The sequence below is a fragment of the Tachyglossus aculeatus genome, chromosome 20 (assembly GCF_015852505.1).
Source record: "Tachyglossus aculeatus isolate mTacAcu1 chromosome 20, mTacAcu1.pri, whole genome shotgun sequence".
Lineage (NCBI taxonomy): Eukaryota > Metazoa > Chordata > Mammalia > Monotremata > Tachyglossidae > Tachyglossus > Tachyglossus aculeatus.
Window position 1 is genome coordinate 4619577 of NC_052085.1, and position 13230 is coordinate 4632806.

The following is a 13230-nucleotide window of genomic DNA, read 5'->3' on the forward strand; positions in this document are numbered from 1 at the left end:
ACTTGTTTTGTTTTGTTGTCTTTCTCCCCCTTCTAGACTGTGAGCCCGTTGTTGGGTAGGGACCGTCTCTATATGTTGCCGACTTGTACTTCCCAAGCTCTTAGTACAGTGCTCTGCACACAGTAAGCACGCAATAAATACGATTGATTGAATGAATGAATGAATGAATGATTAGCTTGTATCTATTCCAGTGCTTAGCACAGTGCTGGCACATAGTACGTGCTTAATAAATACCATTAAAAGCCAAAAAAACAATAAAAACCCCCCACAGCCTGCAGCCTGGTGGTGCCCCACAGTTTGAAAGCTCCACGTAGGACCCTGTGAGTTCTCAGTCAGTATGCAGAAAAACTGACAGACGGAATTGGCTATTGGCCAGTTAATTTCAGTGTCCACACAGGCAAATTGAAGAGCCAAGTGCGGTGCCTTGTACTAAGCGTTTGGGAGATTCAGCAGAAGAAGAACCACTTCCAGCTCCCAAGCAGCTTTTACTCAGAACCTGGGGATGTAAATAGAGACATGTCAGTGGGGAAGATTGAAAGTGGTAGAGACTTGGAGACCTGTGGAAGGTGTGAGGAGAGCCCCCTGTTTCTGGGTGGAAAGAGGCTTGTTCCGACAGTTGAGAGCAGATCTTGAATCTGGAAAGAATCACCATCAGCTTTAAAGCACTCAAACATCACTGAGCTCCGTTCTACCATACCTTGCTGTTATCTTACTACAACCTAGACCTCGTGTTTCACTCATCCAGCGCCAACGTATTCACTCTACTTCAGTCTCCTCTAACTCACCGCCAACCCCTTGCCCACATGCTCCCTCTGGCCTGAAACTCCCTCCCGCTTCATATCCAACAGACCACCACCTTCAAAGCCATATTAAAATCATATTTCTTTCAAGAGGCTTTCCCCTCATTTCCTTCTCACCCTCCCTCTTGTGTCACCTGTGCCCTGGGATCCGTACCCCTTAAACGCTTGATATTCACTCCCTCAGCCCTGCGCTACTTGTGTATGTATCCTTAAACTCTCCCATTTCCCTTAAACGTAATTTATTTTAATGACTGTATCCCACTCCAGACTAATTGTATTGTACTCTTCAAGCACTTGGAACAAAAGTCCTTGACTCATAGTAAGCGCTTAACAAATACCATATAAAACCCCATCAAAACTCTCTTATTTGCACTCTACCAAACACTTAGTACAGTGTTCTGAGGACGATCAGGACTCCATTACATTGCACCAAGTGGATGTGCCAAAATGCTACTGGTGGTGACTACAGACCACTGGGTACTTTCAGGAATTTGTGGAGGTGGCCAAAAAGATAGTCATCTTTCACGGAACCATTGGATACTCAGACCTGTGGGAAATTTTTGTGTTTGTATCTAACTGTCAACCAGTGGCATTTATTGAGTGCTTACTGCAGACAGAGCGCTGTAGTAAGCGCTTGGGAGAGTACTATGCAATAAAGTCGGTCAACATTATCCCTGCCCACAAGGAGTTTACAGCCTAGAGGGGGAGACAGGCATTAAAATGAATTACAAATGGGGAAAATGGGAGACTATAAGGCGATGTACAGTAGTGTACACCTGTGCATAAGTATTGTGAAGCTTGGGTTGGACTGAATATGAAGTTCATACAGGGTATAGATCCAAGTGCATAGGTGACACAGAAGGAAGGAGTGAACAGGGTTTAGTTAGAGACGGCCTCTTGGAGGACATGTGATTTAGGTGCTTGGGACGTAGCAATAATAGGATATTAAACTGTCTTTCAGTTGGTTGAAATAGAAGGCATTTGATCATATCGCAAGGTGAAAGGGAAAGATTGTCAACAGCCCCTATTCGTTATATCTGTCAATTTTTATTTTAAGCCTGTGGTGAAGGAATTATTTTCCATTTATTTTGTACAACAGAAGACTTGCTGACAGCAATTAAACAATTTACACATTTTCTTTTGCAAATAATTTGTGGCTTCAGTGATTTGTTGGACAACTTCATTATTTCTGTTCATCATACAAACAGTCCTTTGTTTTTTTTTTTGAAGAAAACCCCCAGAGCTCTAAAGAGTGGTAAAAGCCCTGGCCTTATTGTTATATCTACTTCTCAGCTACTTAGATAGTCTCTTGCTGAGATAATGCCTCCAGATTTCAAAGCACCTTGATTAAAAAGGCCAAACAAAGTGCAGGGAGCTTTATTCAAATCATTAAATCATAATCTTTGACCTAATAAACCTTGGCTAGCCACCTGGTACTTTTAATGGGCTGTGAGCAGGCTCAAATGAGCACTTGGTGGCTTAGAGCTATTCAAAACGGCACTCTTTTTTAAGATCATTACCCAGTCATGTGATCTTTTTTGTTATTCTTAACTTGCCTTTTGTTTAATCATTATTGGCATCGATAGTATTTATCGAGTGCTTACTGTGTGCCGAGCACTTTACTACCCCCTTGGGAGAGCACAGTTCAACAGAGTTGGTAGACATGTTCCCTGCCCACATCGAGCACTTATTGTACAGTGCTTTACACACAGTAAGCGCTTAGTAAATACGATCAAATGAATTGAGCTTACAGTCTAGATGGGGTGACAGATACTAATATAAATTTAAAAATTATAATGTATAATATAAAGATATTTTCATAAGTGCTGTACATTAACATAATTGAACCTCCATTACATAAAAATTCAAGTGGGACTGTGTAATGAGGCCAGTTTTGTTTCCTTTATCCTTAAGGATACAAGGGAAACCTGGATATCAATCAGTGGTATTTATTGAGCTCTTACTATGTGCAGAGCAGTGTACTAAGAGCTTGGGAGAATACAATACAATAGAATCAGTGGACACCATCCTTGTCCATAACAAGCTTACAGTGTAGAGAACATACCTTCAATTTTCTGGGAAGCCTTCCTCAGCAAATTGTAGATTTCTGTGGAAGTCATAGGCAAGAAGACACAGTCTTCAGAATAAAGTACTTCTGAATGAGTCAGATGGTGTGCACAAGTGTGAGTCTTCCTGTGCATCGTCATATTTATGGTTGAGGCATGGCGTGACTGGATATCAGGCTCCCCAGGAGAACCAGACCCCTCCATTCATTTAATGGGGTGGATGTGCATGGCCCTGAAGCGGCTATTCATTTTTTTGTCCAGAGCAGAAGCCTGCTTTCTCTTAAAAGCTTTCCATCCTCAGAGCATCCGCCTTCTCAGTCAGTCATATTTGTTGAGCACTTACTATATGCAGAGTACTGTGCTATGCACTTAGACGAGTACACTATACCAATAGACAGTTATATCCCTTGCCCACAATGAACTTACAGTCTAGAGGGGGAGGCAGACATTAATATAAGCAGTCCTTTACAGTGTAGAGAATGTACCTTCAATTTTCTGGAAAGCCTTCCTCAGCAAATTGTAGATTTCTGTGGAAGTCGTAGGCAAGAAGACACAGTCTTCAGAATAAAGTACTCCTGAATGAGTCAGTGTGCATCTCTCCTGCTGCCTGGCCATGTCTTCTCCAAAATTCATATCTCCTGCCTTAGAACAGCTCCAAAGAAGAGCTAATTGTAAAGGGGCAAGGAAAAAGAGGGGAAGCTACCCCTGCTTTACTTGCAGTGGGCATTCAGTACATATCATTGACTGGCGTAGGTGCATAACTGAAATGTATTCTGTTGGCAGTTTGAAGCAGGGGTTGGGGTCTAAAGCTGGAGGTGTCTCCTGGTAAAAATTTGAACTTCTCCCTACGTGATTATTTTGCCACTGTCCAGTTCATAGAGTCTAATTAACAGGCTGTGTGATGACATGCATGCTCATTTTTCATGCAGCTTTATTTGCTTTTGAAATAAAGCTGCTGTTCTTTTGTTCCTAGAGGAATAAAATAGATATGGTCTGCTTAACACAAATATCCTTTTCACTACCAGTGCAACCATTTCTTTAAAAGAGAATTTAAGAGTAGCTAATGTTATAGTCGCGGATTTCCTAAAATCATGGCTTTTCTCCCTGGCTTCCTGTTCACACCCTTTCTGTCCAATTTTCCCTGCTTGACCTGTCTCTTCAATGCTCTTACCCATCTTTCCTGCCTCACAGCTTCAAGTCCCACTGCACTCCCGTGTCTCAAGCTTCCTGACCCTATTTCCCTTTCCTTCTAGGCTCCTTTTGACCTCTTTTTCAGACCCCTGTCCTGTTTATTCTCCACCTCCCCAGCTCTTGAGACACCCCCTATTTTGGGCCTTCCTCAGTTTTCCCCAACTTGCAGTAACCCGCCTTTGCTACCTCCCTGTCTACCAACTCTATTTTATTGTACTTTCTCAAGCGCTCTGCACACAGTAGGTACTCAACAGATACCACTGATAGATTGACTTGCCCCTTGAGTCCCTTCCTTTCTATTTTCCTCCTTCCGCCCCGACAGTTGCCTTTGATATGCTGTCATATGCACTGCATTGCTGCCAGATGATTCTTATTTGGGCGTGATGATAATTTTGTAGTTTATAAAGTTTGGTATTTGAAGGATTTCTGAGCCACTTCCTCAAAATGATTTATGTTTCTAAAGCTAATAAATTAGCATTCTGACTTTCTGCCGTTAGAAGAACAAATCTTGTAGACTGACGTTTAATTTTATTGTCTTTCAGAATCTAAACAAACAGGCTTACGATCTAGCCAAAGCCTTACTGAAGAGGACAGCTCAAGCAATCGAACCATACATCACTAACGTAAGTTCTGACTGTAATTCAACATTCTGTAAGTGTAAGCTAAAAATTATTAAAAATGTCGCTTTGGTATTGTAGTTATTACCAAAAAAATTGTGTATGAACTCAGTTCTGCCAGGGCATGTACCTTTGCTTTGTGTTTTGGCTGGAATACAATGGCCAAATTAGGGAGCATTCTTCCGACAACACAAGCGTGCTTTAGGTACAGCACAACCCAGTGTTGGAAGAAATGGTCGTGCCCAGGTGCATTCACATGGCTTCAGACGTGGTGATTATTTTAGTATGACTTTTCTTTATCATGGGGTTCTGCAAGAATGTAACTGTATTTGTTTTCCAGATTTGAGAAAACATTGACTGTTTTTATTAAAAAATCGTAGTCATTCTTTGGATAGCATTTACTGGACAAGTTAAACCATGTAATTCCTTAACCCTAGTCTTTAATCACACCTGCAAATTTTTCAAATTACTTAGATATACGAAAAATGAGAAAAACACAGTTTTGCATGTTGAGAAATAGGAACTGATACCAAGTATCTCCTAAGCCAATACAACGTTTTAAAAGAAAGTAGAGGTAGCAACTTAAACAGCTAATTCTCTGGCTAAGAATCACCAAAGTTCCTTAAAATCCCAGTGTGATAAAACTATAGGGAAAGTTGTCCATTCCACTGTTCCTTTATCTCTTGCCTAATCCAATTAATTGATAATTCACCTTCATTGCTAGGGAGGATATGGACCCTTTCTCCCAGTTTTGCTTCAGAAACACCGGCTCATTACCTTATCATCACATTGACAAATCCAGAGAGTCTTTGAACCAAGAAGGATGGAAGGAAAGAAGTTGTCATAGAGTCTGTGATAATGGTTTCCTATGTAAAATGTGCTAGCGCTTTGAAAGGTGACGGTTGTAGACGAGTTCTTATCCCAAAGGAGTCGGTTTCAGTCGGCTGTAAGACAAATTCTTCTGGGTCTGTGCAGGTTTTAGCCATTCTCTGTTCTTGCTATCCTTCCCCCAGCACTTCTCTTTTGTAGGTTTTGGGCTGGTGAGCAGTAGCCCCTTGCATTTTTTGTGCATGCTGAGCGCATTATAAGATAATCTGTGCACCTCTTGGAAATATTTAAGCAGTGCCTATGGAAAGGGAGGGGTGGCAGGGGAGGAGGAGGAGAAGGCAAGTAGGAAAAATGGAGAAGGGAATAGGTTGTGGACTCACCAAACACTTGCCCTGCAGTGCTTCTGCAGTTGGCCACTACTACCCCCAAACCTCAGACCCAAAAGTGAATCTGGTAGAGTGGGACACAGTACAGGGAGGAGTTACGTCCAGGGGCCCGGGCAAGCAGAATGTGCTCTTCTTCACTGAAGGGAGGCATTTGCAGACCCTCCAGGTCTGGAATGTGGCACCTTTATGATTACTGTGTGCCTGTGCAGTTTAAAGGGAACTTCGCTCGAAGTCGTTGGCATAGCAGATGGCTCCCAAACACATGTGTGTTCCAGAATTGCCTGTTATCCTCCTGAGCTGCTGGTTCAATTATGGAAGATGAATCCTCCAGAAGCAAAACCAAAAAAAAGATGCTTCAAAGCACTGTGCCTTGTTTCTCCCAAGCTTTTTTTGTACCAGGTGATAAAACTGTGCAGAAATCCAAGCACACAAAGATTTTGTAAAGGTGGCTTTGATTTTGAGGAGTTTTTAGACAGGACACCGTCAGGCCAGTTGGTTATCTTTTTTGGTTGGTTATGTGTTCCCTTTTTCCACCATCATATCTCTGTTCTCAGAGTGACTTGCTTCTTCGTCTCCATGGCCCATTAAAGCACAAGAAGAGAGTTTTCCGTAATGGCTGGTTGTACCTGGCCACTGGGCCAGGCCAAGTGCTCTTCAGTTTGGGGACTTCCTCTAGCCACTCCACACAAGTTTAACAGCCGAGGCGCCGCCATAAATTAGTCCCAGCGACCCACAGTGCCGGAGCAGTCCTCTGGACTGGAAAGCTGAGTACTCCTGGGGCTTTGGGCTGAGAATGCACCTTATTCCCAGGGCTTGACTTTGATCCCCATCACCCCAGGACCGGAATTTCTCTTTATTTGGGACAGTGCAATAAGGGAGCTCCCCCTGTTGGCAGTTGGTAGAAAACGTCAAACGCATGTTAAGCCCTGCATTTTCTTCCGTCATTCCTGATAATAATAATAATAATAATAATAATAATAATGGCGTTTATTAAGTGCTTACTATGTGCAAAGCACTGTTCTAAGCTCTGGGGAGGGTTACAAGGCGATCAGGTTGTCCCAAGGAGGTGGCTCACGGTCAATCCCCATTTTACAGATGAGGTAACTGAGGCACAGAGAAGTTAAGTGACTTGGTCAAAGCCACACAGCTGACAATTGGTGGAGCCGGGATTTGAACCCGTGGCCTTCCCAGACTGAGCCCCTTCCTTCCTCTCCCCCTCTCCATCCCCCCATCTCACCTCCTTCCCTTCCCCACAGCACCTGTATATATGTATATATGTTTGTACATATTTATTACTCTATTTATTTATTTATTTATTTATTTATTTATTTATTTATTTATTTATTCTGCTTGTACATATCTATTCTATTTATTTTATTTTGTTAGTATGTTTGGTTTTATTCTCTGTCTCCCCCTTTTAGACTGTGAGCCCACTATTGGGTAGGGACTGTCTCTATATGTTGCCAACTTGTACTTCCCAAGCGCTTAGTACAGTGCTCTGCACACAGTAAGCGCTCAATAAATACGATTGATGATGATGATGATGATGACCACTGACTCCAAAGCCCATGCTCTTTCCACTGAGCCACGCTGCTTCTCTAATGTTGATGCAAAATGTAGAGGAAAGAAAGAAACTTGCAAGGTACCCATTGTTTTTGAGCTAGAGAAGGAAATCACTGTTTGGCCCAGAAGGTTGAAAATTCCCCAAACGCTAAGAAAATATTGCTTTCAGGAAATTAGAGGCAGTAGGTTCCAGATGCCTTGCCAGAGCACGTTTTCTCTCAGGGACATTCCCATATCTCAGACTTCCCGCTACACGGATAGAAGCGCTTTTCACATTCACTCCTCTCCCTTCATTACTGTGAGAGAAGAGTAAAGCAGCCTGAGGCCACCTTCCTCTTCCCATTCCTCTACTTTTTCCTTCCATTCGTCAGCAAACTGTTAGCTTACGGATAAGGTGTTAGGTTTTGCTCATCCAAAAACTTGCGTTTTCCCAGAGGCACTGCGTAGCAATTTATTTGAGGTGGCCTTATGATTATCCATTAATTTTTTAAACAAAATGACAATTTTATGTCTAGACTGTATTTACTTGTTCCTCCTGGGAAGTATCTAAATGATCGCTATTGTAAACATTATGATGTAGTGAAAGTTAGTGGTGAAGATAGTTCAGTAGCTTTAAAATAGTCAACTAATTTTTAGAGTGAAACTCTGGCATAGGCTTACCCAAATCATAGACCATTTTCTCTCTTTCACACACACACACACACACACACACTCTCTCTCTCTCTCTCTCTCTCTCTCTCTCTCTCTCTCTCTCTCTCTCTCTCTCTCTCTCTCTCTCTTTCATTCATACAGATGCACACCCACACGGAGAAAAGGCTGAGTATTCTGGCACTGTACCAACTGGAAAGCTCATTTCACCACTGGTAGGGATGAGACAATGTGACAGTGCAAGCAATTATTAAAATCAATTCCTTTGCGTTGATTCTCCATCCTGAAATCTCAGGGGTGAGATTTACCCATCATTTTTAATGGGGGTCTCCATCATGATCACTTAACCAGTATTTCCAAGCCGTGACGGATTCTTTGGGATGGAATGCTGTTAGGGAATTAGGGAATGTTCTTTGAGGAGTGTACCTCTGTCTGGATAGAACGCTCTGCAAATGCTGGAAGAAGCGCTGGTGGGCATTTGTGTCATCTCCTTTAGGGTACAAGGTCAATAACTCAACTAGGCCATTCTAAGAGGACTTAGTGTAATTGTCTTCTCCCCTAGGATGCTTATATAAACTCCAATAATCTGATTAGCTAGCATCTTGAGGTCACCTCCAATTACTGATGTTGGTTTCTTGAGCTTCAGGCTGTATGTCCTTCTCAGGGGGTGTTTTGCAGAGCAGGGGAGGGGAGGGTTTGCTTTTAATGTGATTAGGAAACAGACCCCTCCCTATTATAGCACCTTTGGTGGAAGATTATCTCCTAATTTGATCAGCAAATAGTACCTGAAGTAAACGTAGCTGGGATTCACTGTGTTCTGTTCTTTGAACCCTCTGTGTGAGCAGGCAAATCTGCTTGCTATTCAGACTTTTTGACCAACTGTCACTTTCCACTCATTGAAAACGACACATAACAAAGTTTTTATTTTGGTGGGCTATCATACTTGAAGATAATGTCCCCTATGATGACTTTTACTAGGTTCTTCAGGGACTGAAAAGAGTGATTGTCCCCTGTTGTGGGGCCGGTGCATCCGACCGGTTTTGCTCTTATTGTCATGATTTGTCTTTCTTCATTGTAGCATGCCAGGCCGGTCTGTTACCACAGTTGTCTAGCTGTGCTTTACTGGTTCCCAAACATCTTCCTCTTTCTCCCTTGTTTTCATTCTCATCTCACCCCCTCCTCCCCAGCCCAAACACACCTTTTTCCATTTCATCTCACCAAACATTGCCTAATTGAGAATCCTACTACTATTCAGCCACATTTAGTTTTTGCCATGGATCTGCAGTTCTGTAGATCTTCAGTTTAGTGTGAAACTTGGTATCTTCTTGTTGCTACAGTGTGTCTGGCAGCCCCACAACATGTTGGCCTTTTCATTTTGTGTTTCCATCATTGTACTGTTGGACAGTGTGTTGCTTAGGTAGCAGAATGATGTGACCGTTTGCATTTCTGTGTTGCTGATGAGAATGTTTAGTTGTATGCAAGGTTGCCCTGATGTAGGTATCTCATCCTAAACCCTGGTCTGATTTTGCAGAGCAGGTCACAGTCAATTGCCTAAGTGTGTGTGTACCTCTTGATTATGGTTATCAGTGTCTAGCAACAACTGAATGACCCTCTTCAGGACTTTGGAAGATGCTTACATTCTGTTGAGTTTGAAAGATTTTCAGCAGGAATGGAAATTCATTCTAGCATCAGAATTTCGGTCCATTTTTGCATCATCCAGGCTGCGTACATGGAACAAGTCAAATCGATCAGTAAGTCATATTTATTGAGTACTTACTGTGTGCAGAGCACTGTGGTAAGCACTTGGGAGAGTACAAAACAGTATAATAGATACATTCCCTGCCCACAGTGAACTGAATAGGGTACGGCTCTACTTTATATCATTGGTGTTGGGAAATGGGTCACAAAACACCTCTACTTCGGGGATGACTAATCATATTATTGGCAGTTAATTAATTCATTCATTCAATCGTATTTATTGAGCGCTTACTGTGTGCAGAGCACTGTACTGAGCGCTTGGGAAGTACAATTTGGCAACATAAGTACAATTTGGCAACATAATTAATCTCAGGCATATATGAGAAAATTATCATGCAACTACCCAGAATTTAAGCAATGCTAGCTCAATGATTATGTTATTGTGAGGCAGAGGCTGCTATAAAGAACCAAGAACTCAACTGATCATTCTGTTTTCCAAAATCTTACCAGGAGTACAATCAATTTGTTGAAAAGTGGCTTACAAACCATTAAGATTACTGAATACTAGGTTCCTGGAGATTGAAGCCAACTTCAAGGAGCTATGTAATAGATTCCAGTACTTATATTGGAACATGGATCTCCATAAACAGCAGCTTGACTTTATTCATGATTGTTTCCCAGGCAGCCATCTACATTCTGGGCTTAGTTAGCCGACCGTGCCAGGAACGGTTTGAGGAAAGTCCCTCAGACGTTATAGTCCGTACCGCAGAGCAAACAGTGCATCCCCCAGCACCTCGAAGCCTCTGAGAAGTCCAACAAGAGGCTTCACGCAAAACAAGTTAAGCAACCTGGGAAATAAATGGTGAGATGCCAAACCTAAGGAGAGCGAAGTCTACACAGATGGCCACCAACCTCAGTCTTCTGTACAACCCTAAAAAAGCTCTTTGACTTGTAGACACATAACCTCAAAATCCTGGAGGATGCAGAGACAGTTGTCCCGTAGTTAGAGGCAAGAGAATCCCAAGGAAATGGCAGCATCATTTTAGCGTTACTTCATCATCATCAATCGTATTTATTGAGCGCTTACTGTGTGCAGAGCAGTGTACTAAGCGCTTGGGAAGTATAAGTTGGCAACATATAGAGACAGTCCCTACCCAACAGTGGGCTCACAGTCTAAAAGGGGGAGACAGAGAACGAAACCAAACATACTAACAAAATAAAATAAATAGAATAGATATGTACAAGTAAAATAAATAAATAAATAAATAGAGTAATAAATATGTACAAACATATATGCATACATTATACATACATATACATACATACATACATTATTTCTACAAATAATAGAGGAGCTATGAAGTTGGTACTCTTTCCAACCATTAAGAAAGCCACTGCTGCCGTTTAAAGCCATTAAAAAATGAGGGACCTGGGATTTGCTGGCATAATTGCTGAGGTCTACAAACAGGGAAAAACACTCCTTTAGCTTTTAGCACTAAGCTTTCCTCAACACGTTCAACACTGAGTCAGTGTCCCAAGATCCTAAAGATCTTCAAGAAGAAGGATAGAGAGGGAGGTGGTTGTGGCATTTTTCCATTGTTGGCATGGTCCTAGTGGGAGTCCTTCGGCACTGGCTAAGAAGACCATGATATCATCATCATCATCAATCGTATTTATTGAGCGCTTACTGTGTGCAGAGCACTGTACTAAGCGCTTGGGAAGTACAAATTGGCAACATATAGAGACAGTCCCTACCCAACAGTGGGCTCACAGTCTAAAAGGGGGAGATCACAGTAGGGCTTGAAAAGCACAGCCGGGCACAAAGGACATTCTTCACCACATTGAAGAAGTGCTGAGAATAGCCCCAAGATCTTTTATCGACTTAGACTGTACATAAACGTTTAATACCACCTGCAAACCAAAGCTCTCCTGCACCCGTGGTACTCTGAATTACTCGGGGGGCAGACTGACGGTGGGGTCTGCCCCACTGCTACCATCTAAGCGCTTAGTACAGTGCTCTGCTCACAGTAAGCGCTTAATAAATGCGATTGATTGATCTAATAAATGGGAAAGGTGGGTTGGGAAAAAGCCTACCTTTCCGACAGGTTCTGGTGTCTTTGTCCCTGCTTTCATCCATGAGGAGTGGGGATTATCCCTTCCAGACAGTCATGACCTGTTATTTTTTACTATTGTCATTATAATTCACGGATTTTATTGTTTTAATTTTTTTCTACCCTTTTCCCTGTATTTTACATTCTGTCCCCCTGCCTCCTTTCCCCTTCCACCCTTTTTATTTTGTGAGCCCCCGTTGGTCAAAGATATCATCTAAATAAATGTCCATTTATGTTTTTCCCAAGACTTAATCATATTTATTGAGCGCTTACTGTGTGCAGAGCACTGTACTAAGCACTTGGGAGGACACAGTGTAACACTATAACAGACATTTTCTGTGCGCAGGGCTCACAGAATGAAAGCACATGTATTATTGATGAATTTTACTGCTAGGTAAAATTGGATGTTTGACAGTTAATCATTAGGCAATGTCGAGGTTTCCATTCATAGGATTTATTAACTTGCATGTGCATTCCTAGTTAAGCTGTATATATTTGTATGTTGTCATTTATGTAAATCTTTCAAATTTTACAGCACAATAGGAGACTTCCATCATTACTTACTGTTGAAAGAGCAGGTATTAAAAGCCTTGTTTTCGCAGAGAAATCCAGAAAACTGCTTAAACCTATTCAGTGTAGTTGAATGACACCTAAAACATAATGAAATAGCATTTCCTCTCCCATCCCCGTCCTCCCTCTTAAAGAAGAGCTAGCAGGTTATGATATGGCCAAAGGAGAGTAAATTTAGATGGAGGAGGAGGACACAGATTGGAATAATTTACCAAAATGTTAATTTTATTTCATATCTGTGTGTTGTGCAAAATGTGTTAGGTCTTGAGTAATGTATGCACATTATGTGGCTTCTGTCCTCTAGGAATTTAGCCTGCCGTGGTTTCCCCTGAATAAGAAGTGGTACTTACTAGTGTGAGGACACTGCAAATAAACCTACATGCCTTCTGAATACCTCCTAATTTTGATATAGTTGTTGGAAAAAATCCCAGTAAACGTCTGGTTATATAGTGCTCCGAGACAGTGTTAAGGGTGTAATGAATTTGATAAAGAAGTCCGGGTTCAGATTTTTAAAAAACATGCACATAACATCATGATGTTTGTGTTGTTCATGGCAATATTTTTTCTTTCAAGTTCTTCAATCAGGTGCTTATGCTTGGAAAAACATCTATCAGTGATCTGTCGGAGCATGTCTTCGATTTAATTCTGGAACTCTACAATATTGACAGCCATCTGCTGCTTTCTGTTTTACCCCAACTTGAATTCAAATTAAAGGTAAATACCATTAAAGAAATTTTATAATGAGGGTGACA

General features: G+C 41.7%; 1 protein-coding gene across 2 annotated transcripts in view; it reads left to right on the top strand.

Moving 5' to 3' along the window:
• PDS5B (PDS5 cohesin associated factor B) overlaps positions 1-13230 on the top strand; it is an 80855-nt gene that overhangs the window by 11826 nt on the left and 55799 nt on the right. For both annotated transcript variants that reach the window (XM_038762207.1, XM_038762209.1), the window contains exons 6-7: positions 4600-4680; positions 13052-13192. In XM_038762207.1, coding sequence (XP_038618135.1) covers positions 4600-4680; positions 13052-13192 — 222 coding nt within the window. The remainder of the gene's footprint in view (positions 1-4599; positions 4681-13051; positions 13193-13230) is intronic.